Source organism: Ostrinia furnacalis, unplaced genomic scaffold, assembly GCF_004193835.3.
Source record: "Ostrinia furnacalis isolate ACB-3 unplaced genomic scaffold, ASM419383v2 OfSCF1632, whole genome shotgun sequence".
NCBI classification, from domain to species: domain Eukaryota; kingdom Metazoa; phylum Arthropoda; class Insecta; order Lepidoptera; family Crambidae; genus Ostrinia; species Ostrinia furnacalis.
The window spans coordinates 511303-534488 of record NW_021131871.1 but is presented as its reverse complement, the minus strand read 5'-3'; the positions used below and the strand labels follow the sequence as shown (position 1 = coordinate 534488).

General features: G+C 41.8%; 1 protein-coding gene across 1 annotated transcript in view; it reads right to left on the bottom strand.

The window, feature by feature from the left end:
* The window catches only part of Ehbp1 (Eps15 homology domain containing protein-binding protein 1), a 43514-nt gene that overhangs the window by 20073 nt on the left and 255 nt on the right, over window positions 1-23186 (bottom strand). The window contains exons 2-15 of the mRNA XM_028304992.1: window positions 17563-17612; window positions 17170-17279; window positions 16406-16501; window positions 14993-15104; window positions 13745-13926; window positions 13162-13279; window positions 11337-11552; window positions 9796-9927; window positions 6999-7199; window positions 5715-5848; window positions 4400-4535; window positions 3760-3826; window positions 2628-2757; window positions 1339-1459 (exon numbers count right to left, since the gene is read on the bottom strand). Of these exons, the coding sequence (XP_028160793.1) occupies window positions 1339-1459; window positions 2628-2757; window positions 3760-3826; window positions 4400-4535; window positions 5715-5848; window positions 6999-7199; window positions 9796-9927; window positions 11337-11552; window positions 13162-13279; window positions 13745-13926; window positions 14993-15104; window positions 16406-16501; window positions 17170-17273 (1749 nt within the window). The 5' untranslated portion in view covers window positions 17274-17279; window positions 17563-17612. The remainder of the gene's footprint in view (window positions 1-1338; window positions 1460-2627; window positions 2758-3759; window positions 3827-4399; window positions 4536-5714; window positions 5849-6998; window positions 7200-9795; window positions 9928-11336; window positions 11553-13161; window positions 13280-13744; window positions 13927-14992; window positions 15105-16405; window positions 16502-17169; window positions 17280-17562; window positions 17613-23186) is intronic.

Genomic DNA, 23186 nt, shown 5'->3' with positions numbered 1-23186 from the left:
AAAGAGGCTATTGGTTTGCATCTGACTTGATGGAAAATGATCATCAGGCCAAAGGTGGAAGCGAACTTCACCTGGAATCTGGAACTGGCTATCTTACCTCTAACTGCCGGAACACAACAATGCTGTTAACCATATTGCTATGGTGACAGGTGGTAGCGCTAGCCAACCCGCTAGTCGGGTAGGACTAACCAAATCGAAAAGAAAAATCGGTTGTCTTACTACTAGACCACAGAGGTGGTAAGATAGTAAGATTGAGCCTAGGCGCAGACCACCGACTTTTAGTTGGCCGATACTTAGGTTGGGAGGTTGATCAGTATGTGCGCACACTACACCGATTTAGTATTGGCCGATTCTTCATACAAATTGGAAATAAATCCAACTATCGGCCAACTAAAAGTCTGTGGTCTGCGCATATTTTTAATTAGTACGCAGAAATGACGGCCGATGGGGCAGCAAGGTTCAGGAGTGGAGGCCGCGTACCGGAAAACGCAGCGTGGGACGTCCACCCACAAGGTGGACCGACGACATCATAAAGGCAGCAGGAAGGCGCTGGACGCAGGCCGCTACCAACCGGGTAGCATGGAAAGCATTGGGGGAGGCCTAAGTTCAGCAGTGGACGTCCTATGGCTGAGATGATGATGATGATGAATGACGTCATAGTAGAGATGAGACGTATTTACTAGAACAGATCCACACACTAGGTATTTTACAGTACTAGGCGGCACCTATTCCAATTTTTAAATACTTGATCCACCTAGTATTTTATAAATTACACGATTTCCGACCCTACCATCAAAGTAATAGAGGTTATTATTGCGTAATCCGTAGTCGTGTATTACGCGCACCTAGTATTTCTCGCTAAGCTTATGTGCGAACGTAGAGATTCACTCCGTCTCTGTCTGACCAAACAAATTTGAGCGCGACGAAGCAAACGCACACAAACGTAGTCAAACCATATTCATGTAAATGAGAAAAAATATATTATGTAAATATTTTTATGAAATTGATATCTTTTAAATACGCCAACTTTTAAGTTGACAGTCCTAAGCCTGTTGAAGTATAAAGGGAGGAATTATTATTCAATTTCAAATTGCATTATTCATATTACGGTTGTATCTTTTAAAAAAAAAATATTTTAAAGTCATATTACGTGGATTAGTCCGCACTAGTCGCGTCAAGTATGCTAAATTACTACGTACTAGGTGGAATAGGTATTTGGATCAAGTATTAATAAATACTAGGAATAGGTGCACCTAGTATCAAATTTACCTAGTATAACCTATCTCTACGTCATAGCATAGGTCGATCAACACGTCTCTCCTTCAACTAAGCACCGACCTTCCCGAGCAGAGTCCTGGAAGCCACGAGCATGTCCCGGACGTCTTTGGCGGCAGGCGACGCCGGCTGCTCCGGCACTGGGTCAACGCGTGGCTCCGATACTGGCTGGGACTCCTGCGACCTGCGGCGAAACAATCACGAGAGTTAGGCACAGAGGTTACCAGTAAACTAATCACAATAAAATAGATATATTTAATGATAATTTACCTCGATTCAAAAAGTCAACAATTGGCATCCTTTTAGAAAATGTTAACTGACTGTAACATTAATTTAACTATATTTTTAATATATTTTTATTATTAAAATTGTAATAGTTTTAGGCTTAGATTCATTTGCATGATTTTTACAACAACTGCTTGGCAATATTCCATGTTGTGTATACATGCTTTGGGATAATGTCTGGTTTTGATTTTTTATTCATATTGTCATTGTATTGCTTAGGACATTGTCCTGTTTTGTATACGTAATAAAATAAATAAATAATGACTTATGGTTCGGAGTGTTACCAGTGATGACTTATGGCTCGGAGTGTAACCAGTGATGACTTATGGCTCGGAGTGTTACCAGTGATGACTTATGGCTCGGAGTGTTACCAGTGATGACTGATGGCTCGGAGTGTAACCAGTGATGACTTATGGTTCGGAGTGTTACCAGTGATGACTTATGGCTCGGAGTGTAACCAGTGATGACTTATGGCTCGGAGTGTTACCAGTGATGACTTATGGCTCGGAGTGTAACCAGTGATGACTTATGGTTCGGAGTGTTACCAGTGATGACTTATGGTTCGGAGTGTTACCAGTGAATTACTTATGGCTCGGAGTGTAACCAGTGATGACCCTTTCATCCTTACCGATTTCCCGCCTTTTGTATTTATCTGTGCACTAATATTACTATTTATGTATGTTTAGAAAATATTATGCAGCTTACTATTTTATTTATTTTACCAATGGTCCGTGACCCTCACTCGGCATGGGGCACACTGAAAACCAGCGCCGTGGCCTTCGTCACCGTGGGCCACTCCATACAAAAGAGTTTTGACGGATTCGATTTTCGATTCGATCAAAAAGTGCGTTTTGTCTAGGGGGGCTGTCTACGTCGCGTCCACCACCTACAGGGTAATATTACTTGTCTGCCTCTACCACCCATAGGGTAAAGTTACCTGTTTGCGTCCACCTCCCATAAGGTAAAGTCGCCTGTTTGCGTCCACTTCCCAAGGGGTAAAGTCGCCTGTTTGCATCCACCCTATTTACCTAAATTCCTGGAACTACTGAAGCAGTAATCAAACTCACATAGGTCTCGGTCGGTCGATGGTGTTCCTTGAGCGGCGCGCGCTGACCTCTCGGCTGAATAGCTCCCTCGGTAACGCCGCGTCAGTGTCATGCCGACCCACTAGGTAAGATGACTCCGTCTCGTCGTTGCCTGAAGGGAAAAGCTATATTGTAAAGTGGAGCTCAAGATACTAAAAGGGACTATTCGCACCTCTCGTTCCCACTGCAATAGGAAGCTTTCGATAATGTCAGTCGCCGCGTCACCAGTAATTCGATTCAATCGTAAAATGGCAGCCAAAATGTACATTGAACCACCATCGACGCGGCGATATAAAAGTTCATTCAAAATCGAATAAAAGTTCAAAAATGTCTATGACTTTGGGATTGTTTTTACTTTTTTTAGCTTTTTTTTTTAATTAGTTTCTTCTTTCTTTCTGCTCTCTGTTTACGTCTATGCTTCGCTGTCAAACTAGCTGTTAAAACGACATCACGATACGGATTTGTCAAAACAGCCAGCCAACAGGGTGGGTAGCACCATCTTAGTTTAACTTTGACAAACATCTAAAATCTGTCAAACTCCATACAAAAAACACAGGTTATCGTCATAGTTACGGTCAAAGTTAGGTGGTGCAACTCACCCTTATTGTTTTTATTGGTTTTCGATCGAATCGAATCTTATTACCGGGGTTTTGGTAATCGCAATGAAAATGGCGGGAGTTTCGATTCGATTCGATTTTGATTGAGTCATAAATGCATGTTGGCTAAGCCTTTGCATGGGAAATTTCAAGCCAGTCTTTCGATTTATCGATAGGTAGGGCTTTGCGATTCGATTTTTTTGGCTAAGCCTTTTTTGTTATCGACCACTTTGCGATTTGTTTGTTTGTTTGCGACTGGTTTGCGATTGGTTTGCGATTGCGTTTGTCTTTTAAAGTGCATTTTGACTAGACCCACTTAAGGAGATTTAAAGTCTCGCTGACGTTTGACGTTACAAAAACTCCTTCACGTGGCGCGCTCATACCTTAGGCACTGACTAAGTTAAGCTAAACTTATAGTAACACAATTATCCTAAAAAACGCTTCATTATAGTCCTAAAATTAAAAAAAACATGCTAAAGTTAATTTATAAGAATAAGACGAAAATAAATGATACAAACCTAATTGTTCAACCTGCAATTCGTTGCCGGTGAAATGCGCTCGCAGTTGGAAGAGGTATGTCATGATCTGAAAAAGAAATGTCATTTGTGACTTCTTGCACTATCTTTTTCTTCGCTGGAGAGCGAGACTGTAGCCTGAGACGAAGCTGCGGACGAATATAATATAATGAAGCTGTAAGTGGTTTACTTATTGCATAATTTGTCTTTATTATTAAACACTGTAAAACTCTGGTTTTCCTAAATAAATAAATATCCAAGCTAGGACAATAACTCGCGGCTCTGTTTCATTGGGCTCCGGTGGACACCGTCGGGTTTTAGGGTAGACCCAGCCTTTAGTGAGCAGGTGGGGAGGTCCTTAAACCTACCAATAACCCACTGGCCATTTCCAGTGACCAGTGGGTATGCGCAAAAAAGGGTGTAATGTCCGGTCGCCGAGCAGATAGAATTTCGTACAATGACCCCAAGGTACCCATCCTTATCGCTCGCAATATTGCTCTCGCTGTCGCACACTCACTGTGTGACGGGCGGCCGCAGTAAGTGTGCGAGTGCGACAGCAATATTACGTGCGAGCATTAAGGATGGGCAGCTTGGGGTCATTGTACGAAATTCTATCTGCTCGGCGACCGGACTTTATACTTACAGCCAGGCGATCGGGCGTCGGTCGTGAGAGGACGTCGGCCGCGCACAGCACTCGTGGGAGGCCTAGTGAGCCACTCGCTTCTAGCGCCACTCTGAGGTTCCTTTCCGCATCGTCCGGTTGGAGCCCCGAGAAGTCACTGTGGATAGCATCGCCATAAAGTCAAATACAAATTCTTTATTGGTATGTAGGCCCTTTTCATGGCACGTGTACGTTCACGTCCCAAATATCTTACTTACCCTACTCTGTCTACTACTACGTCTGCTCATTTAATAAAAAATATAACAAAACATTTAAAAAAAAAACAACATAGCGGCTGCCTGGTGCTTAAGTGGCAGAAGAAACTTGTGCCCGTTTTCAGGATGAATCCCGATTTTTTAAGTGATTAGTAGTAGTAGTAGTAGTTATAGTAACACAACTTAGGCATTTAGTCTTCATAGGGGTCACTTAAAAATTAGGGATTGATGGTGAAAACGGCCATTAGTAACCTTTGTCAGCCTGACATGGTCGGTCATGTCTCGACGGCAAGTGAAAAAGCTTTTCAAAATTACCAGAGATAAATGAAAGATTTGGATTAATTTTGCCACTTATCTACTTGCTAGGGAGTGGGAATGCATAGGTATGCAAAGGAGTCAGATATAAACTTCTTATTGAAAGTCAGGTTTGACATAATGTAGAAGGACGACTTTTTTGAAGATTTTTTTTTTTTTTATCCACAACGAGGAAGCTCTTGGCCTGTATCTCAACTGATGGTAAGTGACGATCAGGCCGAAGGTGGGAGCGAGCTTCACCCGGAATCCTCAACCACGGAGGAACTGGCTATCTTACCTCTAACTGTCGGAACACAATAATGCTGTTAACATTGTTGTTATGGCGACAGACTTAGGTAAGATGGTGGTAGCTAGCCAGGCGGACTTAGAACAAGCCCTACCACCAACCAAACCGAACAGAAAAATCTGCCCCCACTGGGAATCGAACCCGGGACCTCTGCGTCTGAAGCAGGTGGTCTAACCACTAGACCACAGAGGCGGTGAAGATAGCAACACTGGAAGCTAACCTGTGTCTTTCAAATCAGTAACGGACAGATTTATAGTGACAAAGAAAAACTACAAATTATAAAGTTAGATAGGTTATGTAAATTTTAATATGGCTCAACAATACACAATATCGTGAAGCAATTATCTGAATATATTGAATTGTTTCTTCTTACTTTATTGTCCCAAAGCAGTTAGGTGTAAAAAAAGTTATTTAATTGTCAGCTTTTAAAGAGCTATTTGAAGCAGGGTTCCTGAAAAAACATGGCTGAACTGTCACTTACATAAGGTCCGGTCGGAAGCGGTGTATGATGGCGCAGAAGGCCAGGCCAGACCGGAAGCTAGTAGTGAGGTTGGTGACGCGGCAAGCCTTGTATTCCCCTGTTACCACCTGGCACCACTCTAGTAGGTCTTGCACCTGGGAACAGGAAATATTCATCAGTTCATCATTATCATTAGACCATGCCCGATTTTAACCAAAGCGGAGAGAAGAGGATGTGTTTTGAATAACCAAACAGATCTCGTAAAGTCTCCTCTCAGTTTTAGTGGAAACTGGGCTTTTGAGCAAATGGTAGTAGACCTTACAGGTCTACACCACGGCTAGCACGAAAAACTTTCGAGTTCGAATCGTTTGCGTATTCGAATCGCCATCAAAAGATTTAGTACGAAAACTACAACAGCGCCCTTGTGAACGTGTCGTAAAGTGAACTTAGTATGAGAAATGGTTCCACGAAACTCATTTTGAAAATCAGAATTGTCTCGTTATCGTTTAATTCGAAGATTGAGTATCGAATTTTGTCGAATACGCAAACGATTCGGAGACAAAAGTTGTTCATGCTAGAGGTGACAGTGGTGACTGAGTTTGTTGCGGCGCTTCTTCTCAGCACTTGCCAAATGTTGGTCTCGAAGCGCTGGTAGGGTAAAAAGATTATGAGACATGTAGAGGCTCCTTAAGAGTAAAATGACGATTTGTAAGAACTATTTATTAGTCCAAACAAATAAAGAAATTTTGACTTTGACTTTGACTTTGAGGCACTGGTAGACCGGTAAGAACCGTCGAGAGGCACCGTCAGGAGTAGTCGCACGCCGGCTCTCGTGGCAGTCTGACGGCGCTTGCGAGCGGATTGATTGTTTTAATCAGAAACCCGCAGTATCCAGCCCTATCGTACAAAACAACGACACAACATGGTCGGTCGACGACGACGAAACAACATGGTCCTTCGAGCCGGATCGAGTGTCACATAACAGGAATTTTGTTTTCAAAGGGGTCACTTAAAAATTAGGAATTTATGGTGAAAACGGGCAGGAGTCTTCGTTAAAGATGGGCTGTCACTTTTCTATCTTCATTTGTTTCTTCCATTCATCGGATCCGGGTGTGATGAAAAAAAGGTAGGGATTGGAAAGGGAGCTAATGAGTTTGCACCATCAATCCCTAATTTTTAAGTGGCCCCTATGAAAACAAAATTCATACTCCTGTGAAGGGGTCACTTAAAAACTAGGGATTGATGGTAAAAAAACGGGCATAAGCCACCGTCAGCTGTTTGGTACATAGAATCCTTCCAACTTACCGGCGTCTTGTCCTTATCATTCCGGTCGGGGCGGGCAGTCGGCGTGCGCTCGCCGCTCTCGTTGTCATTGCTGTCCAGGTTGATGCAGCTGAGAGGCGTCTTCAGCTCTAAAGGCTTGAGGTTCCGCTTGGCTATCGTCTTTGGCTTGAACACTACGCCTTTTAGCTCGTCGCTCTTGGGTGTGGAGGTGAATTTTGGGGGCTGTGGAAGATACAAAAATATTTCATATCAATCTTATAGACGGCATTGTTACGGCCCAACCTAGTCCATTTTGCTAACACGAAAATGAGGGTTAAGCCTTTGTTTGCATGAGCTTTAGCAAGGGTTATGCTTCTGGAATGGATACTGAATGGCGTTTAAAAAGGACTTGAGTCCTAGAACTTTCCACTCTGGCATTAAGACCAGCTAAAGGAGACGAGGGATGACCTAATGAAAATAGCTGCCAGTTGATAGAAATAATTGTATGTAAGTTCAAAAAGTAAGAGATATGTTCATTGAAGTTTTTGGTGGATACTTCTATCCGCAGTTGACAGCAACTGTAAGCATGAACGCACCTCCTCGTGAATAAAACGGGATTCAAGTTTGAGGCTCTGCACACTAAAGCGCTATTATACTGCAACTAGTGAGACTGCACGTTCCCCCAAGATGCCCCATAGCCCAGAAGCAGCCATGTCTTTGCTGCAACTGTCTGATATTCCACAATTACAAGATCAATCCCTTACTCCGGACACTGTTGTCCTGGGACTCTAGACACTGTTGCCTTGAGACTGCACACTATTGACTTGGAACTCTAGACACTCTGCTTAGAGACTCTGCAAGTTACAAACCTCAGCAGCCTTAGGTTTCTGGCTCTCTATAATCTTCAGCTCGTCCTCCGGCTCATTAGTGGGCGTGGCGGTCTTAGTGGGCGTGGTCGGCGACACGGGCGCGGTGGACGTACGGGAGTCGAACTTAAGACTCTGGACGCTGTTGCACTGCAACTTTAGACTCTGGACACTGTTGTCCTGGGACTCTAGATACTGTTTCCTTGGGACTTTGAAAGTAACAAACCTCAGCAGCCTTAGGTTTCTGTGCCTCCACAATCTTCAGCTCGTCCTCCGGCTGGTTGGTGGGCGTGGCGGGCGTGGTCGGCGACACGGGCGCGGTGGACAAACCTCAGCAGCCTTTGGTTTCTTTCTTGGGACTCTGGGCACTATTGTCTTGAGACTGGACACTATTGCCTTGAGACTCTGGGCGTGCGGGAGTCGAACTTGAGACTCTGGACGCTGTTGCACTGCAACTTTAGACTTTGGACACTGTTGTCCTGGGACTCTAGATACTGTTTCCTTGGGACTTTGAAAGTTACAAACCTCAGCAGCCTTAGGCCTTGCCTTGGGACTCTGGACACTATTGTCTTGGGACTCTAGACACTATTGATTTGGGACTCAGGACACTTATTGACTTGGGACTCTTAGACACTCTTGCCTTGGGACTCTGCAAGTTACAAACCTCAGCAGCCTTTGGTTTCTTTCTTGGGACTCTGGACACTATTGCCCTGGGACTCTAGACACTATTGTCTTGAGACTCTAGACACTGTTGCCTTGGGACTCTAGACACTCTTGCCTAGGGACTGCAATTTACATACCTCAGCAGCCTTAGGTTTCTGTGCCTCCACAATCTTCAGCTCATCCGGCTCATTAGTGGGCGTGGCGGGCGCGGTGGGCGTGGTCGGCGACACGGGCGCGGTGGGCGTGCGGGAGTCGAACTTGAGACTCTGGATGCTGTTGCATTGCAACTTTAGACTCTGGACACTGTTGTCCTGGGACTCTAGATACTGTTTCCTTGGAAGGACTTTGAAAGTTACAAACCTCAGCAGCCTTAGGCCTTGCCTTGGGACTCTGCACCCTATTGCCTTGGGACTCTGGACAATGTTGTCCTGGGACTCTAGACAATGTTTCCTTGAGACTCTGGACACTGTTGCCCTGGGACTCTAGACAGTGTTGCCTAGGGACTAAACAAGTTACAAACCTCAGCAGCTTTAGGTTTCTGTGACTCCACAAACTTTAGCTCCTTCTCCGGGAATCGAACTTTAGACTCTGGACACTGTTGTCCTGGGATTCTAGACACTATTGCCTTGGGACTCTAGACACTCTGCTTAGAGACTCTGCAAGTTACAAACCTCAGCAGCCTTAGGTTTCTGGCTCTCTATAATCTTCAGCTCGTCCTCCGGCTGGTTGGTGGGCGTGGCGGGCGTGGTGGGCGTGGTCTTCGGACTCTTCGCACTGTAATACTGCAACTAATGGGACTCTGCACGGCCCCCCAAGATGCCCCATAGTCCAGAAGCAACCATTTCGTTTCTGCAACTGTCTGATATTCCACAATTACCTCAGTAGTCTTCCTTAGGCTTCTCCACAATCTTTAACGCCTCCTCCGGCTCATTGGTGGTTGTGATCGGCAACACAGACGTAAGAGAATAGGCGTTGCAGCTATGTCGTTGTTGGTTAAGCCCTACATCATGGGAACTTATTCCCATGATGTAGGCTTAACTCTTAAGTAACGAACCTCAGCAGCCTTAGGTTTCTGTGCCTCCACAATCTTCAGCTCCTCCGCCGGCTCATTAGTGGGCGCGCGGTAGTCGAACTTGAGACTTTGGACGCTGTTACACTGCAACTTTAGACTCTGGATACTGTTGTCCTGGGACTCTAGACACTGTTGCCTTGGGACTCTGGACACTGTTGCCTTGGGACTCTAGATACTCTTACCTTGGGACTCTAGACACTGCTGCCTTAAGACTCTAGACACTTTGAAAGTTACAAACCTCAGCAGCCTTAGGTTTCTGGCTCTCTATAATGTTCAGATCCTCCTCCGGCTCATTAGTGGGCGTGGCGGGCGCGGTGGGCGTGGTCGGCGACACGGGCGCGGTGGGCGTGCGGTAGTCGAACTTGAGACTCTGGATGCTGTTGCATTGCAACTTTAGACTCTGGATACTGTTGTCCTGGGACTCTAGATACTGTTTCCTTGGGACTTTGAAAGTTACAAACCTCAGCAGCCTTAGACCTTGCCTTGGGACTCTGGACACTGTTGCCTTGGGACTCTAGACACTGTTGACTTGGGACTAGGGTTTCTGCTCGAGCTTTCTCGAACTCGAGAAAACTCGAGAAATTTGGCTTCATTCGAGACGAGAAAAAAATTACCGGAGCTCGAGAATTCTCGAGTTTCGATTTTGAACCTTTAATATTCTTGAAAGCCTATTTTCTTAGACAAAAGTAAGTTTTTTTATTATTTAATAGGTCAACGTTGCTTTTAGACTGGCCTAGTCTTTCCTTTTTTAACTGATTTGATTTGTAAGTAATGATCTCAATCGAAACTAAGTAATAATGTTCACCAACGAGTATGTTATATTTATTGTTGTATGTTTAATCTGACTGATTTAAAGACTGAAAAATTTGTTAACTAGACAGTTACCTTACCTAACAGACGTTAGGTTAGGTACTCGTGCCTCCTCGTAAAGTTTATTCAAGTCGTTATCTGTAAGAAATTTAAAAAATTATTGAAAAGTTTTTTCGTTCATAAAAAAAACTATTTATTTATTTATTTAAGGACAGCTAACAAGACATACACAATTAACTGAAAAAAACATTGAAAACAATACGTGTTTATAGTGTAGCCTTAATTAAAAGCTGCCACGACATGTGCATAGATTGCGTGGAAGCGTAGTATCGACTAAAGTAAAAAAAAAAAAGATTTTTTTTTATTTATTTATCGTAATTTTGCTATTTGGACTAGTGTTCTTTAGAAAACAAGTGATTCAATTGTAGCTCCAGATTTTTATTGTTATTTATCCTTAAAGTACACGCGACTTTATGACTTTTGTTATGATTATTAGTAAATATTAATTATGAAAGAAGATTTTATTTTTTGTTTATTTCCTTACCAAAATAAGTGGTACTAAATTCTAATATTGATTGTTGTGCATAAAAGTAGGTATATTAGATTAAAAAACCTGTGTTTTTATTAAATTTCAACCGACTGCAGCAGTTTTCATTAAAAGACTCGAGACCCGAGAAAACTCGAGACTTTGGCCTCGAGAATTCTCGAAACTCGAGAAAAAAAATAGGTCGAGAAATCAGAAACCCTACTTGGGACTCTAGACAGTGTTGCCTTGGGACTCTAGACAGTGTTGCCTAGGGACTAAACAAGTTACAAACCTCAGCAGCTTTAGGTTTCTGTGACTCCACAAACTTTAGCTCCTTCTCCGGGAATCGAACTTTAGACTCTGGACACTGTTGTCCTGGGATTCTAGACACTATTGCCTTGGGACTCTAGACACTCTGCTTAGAGACTCTGCAAGTTACAAACCTCAGCAGCCTTAGGTTTCTGTGTCTCTTCAATCTTCAGCTCCTCCTCCGGCTCATTAGTGGGCGTGGCGGTCTTAGTGGGCGTGGTCGGCGATACGGGCGCGGTGGGCGTGCGGGAGTCGAACTTGAGACTTTGGACGCTGTTGGGTGTGGCCGCTATGTCGCTGTTGGTCAGGCTTTGGGTCATCTCTTCCATTTGTTGGCGGAGGTCTAGCATCTGGGAAGGTAAGATGTGAGGTTAAAAAAGTACTGTGACTATAGTCTGGTCTGTGAGCACGTAGAATTTTGTCCAATGACCCCAAGCTACCCATGCTTATCACTCTAAGATCGATAAGGACTCGATAAGGATGGGTAGCTTGGGGTCATTGGACAAAATTCAGCGGTCTGTCAGCACGTAGAATTTTGTCTTTAGACGAGCTAAAAACTACACATACGCCCGTATTCACAAACGATGCTTGCTTAAGCGAAGCAGCAAATCGAAAGCACAGCGTTGAATAGAGCTCTGCGATTGGTTCGTGTATCACCCTGTGCGTCCACACGCACTATGAGACCTCATAGTGATGTTTGTCGGCCTCAGTGTTGTTTAAATGAAACTGTATTACATATGTGAGTACATACAATACTATTTTACGTCGTAAATAACAATGCGTAAAAAATTGGCCCGATAAAGATGTTTATTTCGTTCTGGTTTAATTTAGTTTTACCGACTTACTACTTACATTGAGGTTTTTGTGATATAACTAAGAAAAATACAATATGTATAATCTGATAATGATGAATAAATGGCTAGGACAAATACTACATTTCGTTTTTTATGGAACAGGAGGAATATGAGCAGACGGATCACCTGATGGTCAACAATTGCTGTCGTCGTAAAGGCGACTTTTTGCAGTTGATATTTAATTACGTGATGATGAATAAACGACCAGTCTTACCTGTCTAGTGGATTGGTCGGAGAGAGTGTAGTCGTCTTCATCCAGATCTTCTAAAACAGCTATGTCGGAATTGTTGTTCACTGATAAAGTCTGGTCGCCGTAGAATTATGTCCAGTGACCCCAAGCTACCTATCCTTATCGCTCGCGCGTAATTATATTGCTGTCGCTACTGTGCGACGGGCGGCAGCAGTGAGTGTGCGAGTGAACTCGGTGACCAGACTATAACAAAGCCAGCGACTGCATGTCTTCGACGTCTGCGTGGTTACTCCGAAAAACGTTATCCGAAGTTTCGATTGTCACCATCCCTCTCATGCAAAGCGAGATGCTAGCATGAGCGAAGGTGACAGATAGATCCGAAACTACGTAAATTGCGTTTCAGAGTAGCCCTACTGACACCGTGAGTAACAAGTGAAAGTGCACTACCTAATGGACATGTTGACACCAGTCAATTGACGTACTTTTTAAAACTGTCAAAACGAAACTCTCCCATAGATTTTGTATGGCACTACAAGCAAGTGACGTCACTATTTTGTCAACCCAATTAAACTACTTTTGTCAATTACAATTCGAACAAAAATCGAAATTTACAGGTAATTTAAAATAAATTAGGTTTTTAAGACTAGAATGAAGAGTCTTTTTTAAACAGTTGTGGTTTCGAATTATTGGGGTATGGTGTCAAACGGTCTATTGCATTGGAGGAATGTCGAACCTTAACTTCGAACTCCTCCTATGTTCTTCTGATTATGACAGTTAACTTTCCCCCGGGACAAACTTGACCTTCACTGGTTAAGTTTTTATTGGCGGTCAAGCTGTAGATCCTGGCTACACAGGAGTTGCAGCGGTGGGAACGAGAGGTGGGAAACCTAAGTAATGACTAGTGAAGCATCTTACCTGTCTAGTGGATTGGTCGGAGAGGGTGTAGTCGTCTTCATCCAGATCTTCTAAAACAGCTATATCGGAGTTGTTGTTGACTGATAGTAAAGAAGCCAGCGATTGCATGTCTTCGTCACTGTAACAAATAACAATTTCTTTGTAATATAACATAACCCTCCTTCTGGCGCACTGGCGCAGTCGGGTAATTAAGTTTTTTTTAAGTGAAAAAAAGGCGGCAGGTGTACTATAGCGCGGGTGTACTGTAGCGCTGGTGTACTGTAGCGCGGGTGTACTATAGCGCGGGTGTACTGTAGCGCGGGTGTACTGTAGCGCGGGTGTACTGTAGCGCGGGTGTACTGTAGCGCGGGTGTACTGTAGCGCGGGTGTACTACTGTAGCGCAGGTGTACTACTGTAGCGCAGGTGTACTGTAGCGCAGGTGTACTGTAGCGCAGGTGTACTGTAGCGCGGGAGTACTGTAGCGCGGGTGTACTGTAGCGCGGGTGTACTGTAGCGCGGGTGTACTGTAGCGCGGGTGTACTGTAGCGCGGGTGTACTGTAGTGCGGGTGTACTGTAGCACAAGTGTACTGTATTGTACTCACGTGGCGCGTCCCTCTCGCAGCAACACGCAGTGCAATGTGGCGTGCAGCGAAGCGCAGCGCACCTTGCCCGTAGCTGGCTCGAGCTGAAGCTTTAATGTGCGTGACGTAGGCTCCAGACTGGCAAACTTGCGCATGTTGATCGCGCACGATGCTATGCGGCGACGCTTGCCTGTTACTGACACCTGAGGGATAAATAAATAATAATAATAAAATTTATTTATTTCAAAACTTTACATGCACATAAAGTAAGGCACTGGTTCCCACACTAGGATTCCCTGCGTTGTGGGATCCAGTCTCTTTCATCTGATTATGTTAATACATTAAGGTTATAGAACAAAGTTGAATAGAAGAAGCAATGGAATGTGATAGCCGAGTGTAATTTGAAATAATTGTAATTTGGATACAAGTCTTTGATAAGATACCGATGTTAAACCGTCCAAAATTCTTTAGATCTCCTTCACACTAGGTTTTTAGGCATTGCTCAGACAACGATAAACGTGCAGTTCTTGTACATTTGCATCAAACTGTAACCGCACGGTTCCCATTGAGGCGGGAATGAGAACCACCCAGAAACCACGCGGTTATCTCGCCCATAACCGCATACCATGACCATGGGTATTAATCATGTCCACAAATTAGCTGGAACTTTCGAAATGTTTGAAGGAATACTTTGCCAGAATAAAAAAGATGGTTTTTTTTTTTAATTTTAAGGTTTCTGAAAATATTAATCATTTTAGGTGACAATATCTCAGGTATCAGTCCTCCGTTTTAAAGACCGGACAGGGAATTTTTTTTGACTTCTGCGTTGATGATGATTTTTGAAATAAAACAAATACCAACAGGCGGTATGATGCAGTTATGCAAACTCACGACTAACATCCATCTAAAAGTCCCTTGTCTGAGAAGAAAGAGCAAAATTCACCTACTGTCGACATTTATTTTCTTTACTCGAATTATAGACAAACAGGTCAAACAGCAAACAGGGGCAGATAGCTCGTAGAGACGATGGCCGTTGGGGCAGGAAAGTTCTCGAGTGGCGACCACGGGCTGGAAGACGTAGCGTGGGCAGGCCTCCTACTAGGTGGACCGACGATCTAGTAAAGGTCGCGGGAAGAGCCTGGATGCGGGCAGCGCAAGACCGTTCATTGTGGAAAACCTTGGGGGAGGCCTTTGTCCAGCAGTGGACGTCATTTGGCTGAAACGAGGTCAAACAGTAATATGTAGATAATTAAACGCAAAAAAACTCACATCTTCCAGCACGAAGGTCCAGTCCTTGTCCTCCAGCTCGTTGGTGCGCGAGTCCTTGAACAGCGTCACCGCCACCGTGTGGTTCAGAGGCAGCGTGTAGATCACTGATCCCCTGAGGACATAATGCATTAGTTCCTACTTCTTCTTCTTTTTTTTATTTTGGCAATACACGTCAAGGCCGACTTGATTTGTGCCATTTTCAAGTTTCAAGTGAGACGAGTTACTAAATGGGACCAACTGGTATGAGATTTGGGTTAATTAAATGATATAATGAAGGACGTAAATGATACCCCTTCCCACCCGTTGACTCTCAGTAAAGTTGTGGTGCTTTACTGAGACTTCATATGGACTACTTGAGAGAGTCCGAATAACCACGCTGCACTGTATTGTATCATTTGCCCACACTCATGCACTTTAATGGTTAATAATCCACTATTATTACACATTAATAGACGTCTAAACACGAATTTTAGAAAATAAAACAAAACTGCTAACATGAGGCTTCACATTCCCGCCACGAAGTGCATTTGTTACTTCTTCTGGGTTATAACGACTGAAGGCGGATATAGCCGCATCAGAACGGAATCGGTTCAATACATTTATTTACACCTTTACAAATTAAACACTCTTTGAACAGTGTTTTAAAGTGACGAAGTATGGAAATGTCACTATAAAACAGTGTTCCGTTCAACAAGCCAAAACTTTTTATAATGTAAGTAAGGTTGTTAGTATGAGATACGTCAGAAGCCATTACAACACGACACAACTATTGATGACTTCGAAATCTCTCTGTACCAATCTATCTAATATTTGCTTTATTTATTTACAACACTTTTGAACACAAATAATTCAAGATATGTATACTAAATTATAGAAAACAATGAATTAAAAGCAATACAATAGATCGAAACTACTCCGTTTAACTACCCTCCACAAAATCCAGGACCGAAATAATAATGAGTACTCTTCCGTATTTACTTTTTTACTATCGAGCTTAAAGTATATATATGTCGTTAGCTGTTATTGATTTATGATAAATCAAATAAATACATACTTAAAATAAAATACAATATCTTTATCTTCCGTGCTAGTATTGCTCAGTCGAGAAGTCCGTGGAAGAGTAAAGTACCCTCCGTGGGTACTCTTTATTTGTATAACAGAAATAGAAAGAAAACTTTTGGCACTGGGTCTAGACTAATATGGATCTATTTCGTAAAAGGCGCCGAGCGTACTTTAAATCCATTTTTCCGTGGGTCTACCATCTGATGGGGAGTTTTATTTGTTGTACTTTTTTAAATTCATTTGTAAATACTTTCTATCCATCTATCTATCCCGGACTTCTAAGTTTTCTCTAAACACTATTGATTTGTTTTACGCGAATTGTAGTTATTTTTAATAAGTTCAAACACTTACTTGAGAGGATCTTTGAGTGAGGGCTCCCATTCCTGCGGCTCGGTGAACACTCGCCGGGACCGCCGCGTCCACACTATGCTGAGTTTGTTGGGTTTCCTGCAAAAATATTTATGACAATACTACCCACATTTTGATGCTTTAACTTAACAAAAGATTCAACGAACCGATAAGTTTCATAATTGATAAAAAATAAAATAATTATGTAGGTAGGAGAAAAATTACAAAACGTGACAGTCGAAATTCCGAAATCAACGCGTTTTTTTATGTTACTGCGTTTCGTGAAGCATTGGGTTCGGAAATTATGAACTGCCATCATTTAGGAGTCTGGCTCAATAGCTCAACCAAACGTCCTGTCCTGTGAAAAATGTCTTTGGGCTCCACCATAAAGACGAAAACGTGACGACTATTAGTTTAACAACTGTTACATGAAGAATTTAATCATCATCATCATCATTTCAGCTATAGGACATCCACTGCTGAACATAGGCCTCCCCCAATGATTTCCACAATGGCCAGTTGGTGGCGGCCTGCATCCAGCGCCTTCCTGCTACCTTTATGAGGTCGTCGGTCCTTCGGTCGGTCACAGCCTGTCTAGTGTACATAGTGTGGGACAGCATACCACTTGGGCGTGACTTCCAAGTCGATGCGGTGGTAGGAGGCGGTGTACTGGAACTTGGCCGCGCGCTTGTTGACGCTGCAGCCGCCATCTTGTCTGGAGTGTTACGTCACAGCCTGCCTAGAGTACATAGTGTAGGACAGCATACCACTTGGGGGTGACTTCCAAGTCAATGCGGTGGTAGGAGGCGGTGTACTGGAACTTGGCCGCGCGCTTGTTGACGCGCTGCAGCCGCTTCCACACCGACGCCATCTTGTGCTGGAGAATTACGAGCATAAAATGATCAGATACGATTATTTAAGTAAAAATCGTTTCACCCACGAAGACGCGCTCCACCAATTTTTGGTCTCGGTCGCGCGGGGTGCGGGGAGTTTGATCCGAGCAATCCGATCGTCATTATTGTAATGTGTGTGCACTTATGGATAATTTGGCGTGTACCGATAACACGCAAACATTAGCGGAAGAATGGTGGGGCGCGTCTTCGTGGATGAAACGATCTATATCTTCTTTCATGCTGTCAACGCTGATGTACAAGACTTACCTCCTACCTTACTTTTCTGGGTAAATTTTAACTGCGCGAATTCATTATACCTGAAACAAAATGTTAATTTAATTAACATTAATATACTTTATGCGTCAGGTCCACCGCTGTAGTACCTACCTACGAGTGTGTATGAATAATCTTTATGCAAAATATCACTAATAATAGAATTTACCTCCGTCCGAATCATACTTTGATGACGTTTAAAACTAGACTCATGACGACACATACGTAAAGACTGAGGCGGGTTGTTACTTATTAAAAACTAGCTTTCGGACCGCGGCTTCGCCCGTGGTTTTCCCGGAAACTATTCGAATTTTTCTCGCCATAAAAACCATCCTTGGACTTCAACGAATATTTTTAAAAAAAATCGTAAGATTGGTCCAAGCGTTGTTGAGTTATGCGCTTACCATTTTGAGTGACTGACTGACTGACTGACATAGTGATCTATCAACGCACAGCCCAAACCACTGAACGGATCGGGCTGAAATTTGGCATGCAGGTAGATATTATTTATTTATTTATTAAAGATCCAAAACAGATTACAATTAAGGTTTCACAAATTGTATAGCACGTAAGCTTATTATGACGTAGGCATCCGCTAAAAAAGGATTTTATGAAACTCCACCCCTAAGGGGGTAAAACGGGATCCACGCGTACGAAGTCGCGGGCGGCCGCTAGTTCATTTTTATATTATAGATGAAAACCTACAATCCTCTAGTCTAAACTATTTTGTTTATCAACAGGCACTGAAATAGCAATGACACTATTAGCACAGATTAATAATAAATTACTACGCTATAGGTTAAAAGGTCGTATTATGATAAACAACTCAATGTTTGATGCGCAAACAAACTGTGTACAATTCGTTATCCTTCGTGCAGATTTGGGTTTTGTAAACAAGTCTGCTCGATTTTTCCCTATAAGGGGAAAAGAGGGTAGTTGTTACTAGCTATGGCTTTGGACATTGTTATTTCGACCAAAGCAAATCACATGTATCCTAGACTAATAATGTAAAGAGGAAAGATTTGATATTTTTTTTGTTTGTATTGAACGGGCTCCGAAACTACTGGTCCGATTTTAATTTTTTCACCATTGGAATCCTACATTATTTCTGTAGGCGGTACGAAGTTCGCCGGGTCAGCTAGTGTAGCGAAGCGATTAGAGCTTGTATGACCTCTGTGTTATAAGGAGTTAGACATATTTTGAAAAATTAAAACCACTTAATCGTCGCGTGCGGCTTCATGACCTAACAGTAAACAACTAGTTATATGCATATGACTTCCCAATTTGTACGTGTTGAAGGTAAACATTTATGAATCTTAATTATGGGCCGAGGATGATGCTTGCGCTTGTGGAGACAACAAGTCGTCATCAACATCGATCGTCATCGTCGTCAATGTCAATGATTCAACGTGAAGATTGGGACGTCGCTAAGAAGAAAAAGAAAAGAAGGAATAGCCAATTTTGCCTTCGAGTGAAATGGTTGGAGAGATCTGGGGAAGACTTTGCCTAGAAATAGGGTAGACTCCCGGTAGAGCAGGGGTCTCCAAACTACGGCCCGCGTGCCGTGCGCCCGCCACTGCCATCAATCCGGCCCGCGACTGCTTATGACTAATGCTGGTTTTAGTGTCACGCGGACCGTCCGGTGCGGACCACATGGCCAATCTGTATGAACTTCTAGGGAGCGTTTTAGAGTAATGCGGTCCGGAGGAACCGCTCCCGCTTCCTAGCAGTTCATACAGATCGGCTGTGCGGAGCGATCCGCAATGACAGTCCGCGTGACACTAAAACTAGCCTAAGCCTATGTTTGCATAGGTGGTGGGTTATGGCCCTTGCAACATACGGAAAAAATTTGGAGACCGCTGCGGTAGAGTATAGGAGGTGTCGTACTGGCCGACTCGAGATCTGAGGAACGCTGGTCTGTTACTGTTACGAGTGGGTACTCGTAACAGTAGCATGTAAGTATTTAGTTCAAAACAAGGAGCTAACGTGGCTTAATATTCCTTAAAAATACACATTGGTAGTTCCCAATCGGTTAGTATTTGGATTGACCTGATTGTCTATCAATTCAAGATAGATAACCGTTTCGTCGGGCACATTAACTGCGAGGCCGATCGATTGACGTCGGGCACCTATGGCGGTCGTGTGCTATGGGCCCCCATGGACTGACCTATTTCCGATTCCAACGCCATAGGAGCTATTTTACTAATTAATGTTTCAAATGCGGAATTCATTGTTTGTTGTGTTGTCCGGTGTACCTTTTTAACCACTTACAGTTACCGCTGCATTATTTACTGATTTTTTTACCCGACTGCGCCAGAAGGAGGGTTATTTCAAGAGTAGATATGACTAAAGAACGTTTGAAGTGGATGAAGCCCCAAATAAATATGGTTTTGACCGCGGGCGCGCAATTTAAACTTTTAAGCTGGGTTGCACTAACTTTCTTTACTATAACGTCAAAAATCTGTCAAACTCCATACTAGAAACACCGGTTATGGTTATAGTTACGGTTAAGGAAAGGTGCAAGTTCCATTTTTAAGGGGGGATCTTACTCCTAGGTCAGATCTTAAAGCCCACAAGTTAAAAGAAACCTGTCTAAACAGAGAAAGTGTCGTAACTACATATTTGAATTTGCATTAAAATGTCATTGATTTCCCAAAATACATTCAACCTCAAATGACCAATAAAATGTATCACCATCATTATCCTCAACTTGAAACTGTAAACAGAGCATTCCAAATAGAACAGTATAACAATACCATGATACAGCCTTCTGCTTACGCCATAAGGTCGTAAATAGCATGCCTGTTAAGATCATAATAAATCTGTTCCCACCCACATGTGGTTGTGTGGTATGCACACAAACAAACCCAGAACCATAGCATAAATAGGTACATAAAACGGCACGCTGTAGAAATAGATAAATTATTAGGGGTTTTATACTTTTTTAAAGCTCTTGAAATGCCTACCAGCAATATCAAGGTGAATCGAGGGTCAGTAGCTCGATTCCCGCCGACGACTGGAGTCTGGGTCAAAAGGGTTAGTGCGCTATTTCTGGTCAAATTAGTCGGAGATTTTTTTTTAACTTATAAACTCCTAAGTTTCAACAAATATAAGCAACTCTTTACACAAGTTTATTCTGGAAGGAATTAACAAAAATATACATAACAACCTATTAGATTAATCAGATTATTTCAGTATTATGACTTATATTATGTATTTATTGTACATAATAACTTGGCTGTTCTATTTCTCCTGCTTTTGTGGTGAGATCACCTCACACATTGAAGTAGGCTGCAATTTACATCACTACAGATGAAAACTGTAATGTTTTGTCTGTGAGCTAATTTATGGATAATATTGTTAATGGCTATTTCTATTCTTATTCTAATATTACAGTAATTACGTGAAATATGTTGTTAACATAACTTAATCTGCCTGTCTTTTTGTTTGTTAGGGTATGTTTGAACTTCTTTCCTATATTTTTTTAAGTATTAGCAACATAAGTAAATCCCGTTAACCCCTCATGGTAAGCTAAATATGCTTGTGTTACGAGTGAGTTCACCACAATAGTCGGCGGCGGGGATCGAACCCGCGTTCCTCGGATCACGAGTCGGCCAGTCGGACACCTTCAGCGTAAAATGTATCTTAAAACGGGCGAAGCAAGGGATAAAAATAAATGTTTGCAGGAAAAAAACATTTAAAACATACCTAACTGTATGGTAAAATTAGCATGGTCCAGTTAGAGATAAAGTATTTTGACCTCCCTTGAGTCATGTTAGTCATTTGATGATGACCACTTCCGGAGTCTACATCCTTTTTAAATAAGTAATCAGAGGATTCAATGATTCAAACATCCCATAAAATATCATATTTTATTTTAGTGTTAACTTAATATGAAAGAAAAATTTTATTCTTCTATTTTATTTTAGTGTTAACTTAATATGAAAGAAAAATTTTATTCTTCTTGAAGATGAGGAACCTAAAACTTGATATTTAAAATTGGCATTAGTGTACATTCCAATAAGGTTCTAAGTGGAATTGAACTGTTAATCAGTTTGTAGTAAATCCAATAAAATGTTTAATAAATCCTTGTTAATTTTACTAACAAACCATTGCACATTATTTATTTTCCTGACAACCGTTAATACAAAATCTACGATCTTTCCTTAATCACTCGAAAAACAACTGTGCAGCAAACCAATAAGTTTCACATTCCAGTGGCGTTTATGTTATCATAAAAATAAAATTGCACAAACTACCTCATTACTACTGAAGTGGTTAAGATAAGGGCTCTGGAGGTCATTTCATGCTACAACATGCAACGGACTAAACAACTAATCGTAGTGCGCACTCGCTAAAATAATGTTTTGTATAATATCTGAAAGTGTTGTGAATGCTTATACTAAAACGTTTGTTTTTATGTATAGAGAACAATAGTGTCTAGACAAACCTAAAGAGGATTTAGGACGCTATTTGGATCAAATATGTAATTGCTCAATAATGAATAATAAATAAAAAAAAACTGAAAAAATAATAATGTAATAACAGGACAAAAAAGTTGCTATAAATTGGTAGAATTAATTGATTTTTGTGTAGAAGAAGGCAGGTATTTGACCGCAATCACACCTGATGTTAAGTGAGTGAGATACAGTCTAACTAGGGTGGTACTATGTACATATCTACCCTGTAAGTATTGGTACAGACAACAGCTTGTAAAGTTAAACACTGTGTACCTAGCATCTTATGTAGTGACAATAGTGGCAATTTTGCAACAAAAATGTATAGTCTAATGTGCTGTTGTAAGATTAGTTGATAAATAAATCTTGCATAAACAAATTGATGTCATTACTTTTTAAACATGGTATAAATAATAATGAATCTAATTAGATTCTTCTGTAATTACAGAAGAATTAAAACAATTAAATGTAATTTTAAGCATTATTTTAATAAATTAAACTAGCTGCTGGTGTTGTATTTTATGATGTTTACTTTTTTATTTTATAATTCAGTGATCACAATCTATTGAGTTATCTAATGATAATTAATCTAGATTTAATCAATAAACTGTTGGTCTAACTATGTCTAAGTGATTAAAATGGTGCATTGTAATCAAAATATCAAAATGTGACATAAAAGTTGCTTGAACTGATAACAAACTGTGCAAATGTAGGACCTACTGATAAGATAGCTTTAGGTTATTCCTGTTAACTATATTTTAGACTTGAATTAAAATACAGTCCACACTTTTAATAATCAATGTTTCTCTGCTACTATTTAGTAATAAAACTAGGTAATTTCTGGAGGCGAGAACTTTAAATTGGTTCATTACAGCAGGTCAAAAACCTTGAATTAAATTAGTCAAGCACCCAAAAGCTTCCTTTCATGTCTCCCAGGGGGAATGTCCAAATAAACAAGACGCACCATCAACGCACGACGAACAAACAAACTCCTTGCGTGCGTACTACAAGTCTATAAATAACGCAAGTGTACAGAAAGAAACCATACTTGAAAATACATCACTTAGAAATTATAACTGGAGAGCACCTTGGTACAACTTGACTGAAAGTTCAAACTTTAACCATGATATCATCGCTTCCTGGTCCAATACCCCAATGATT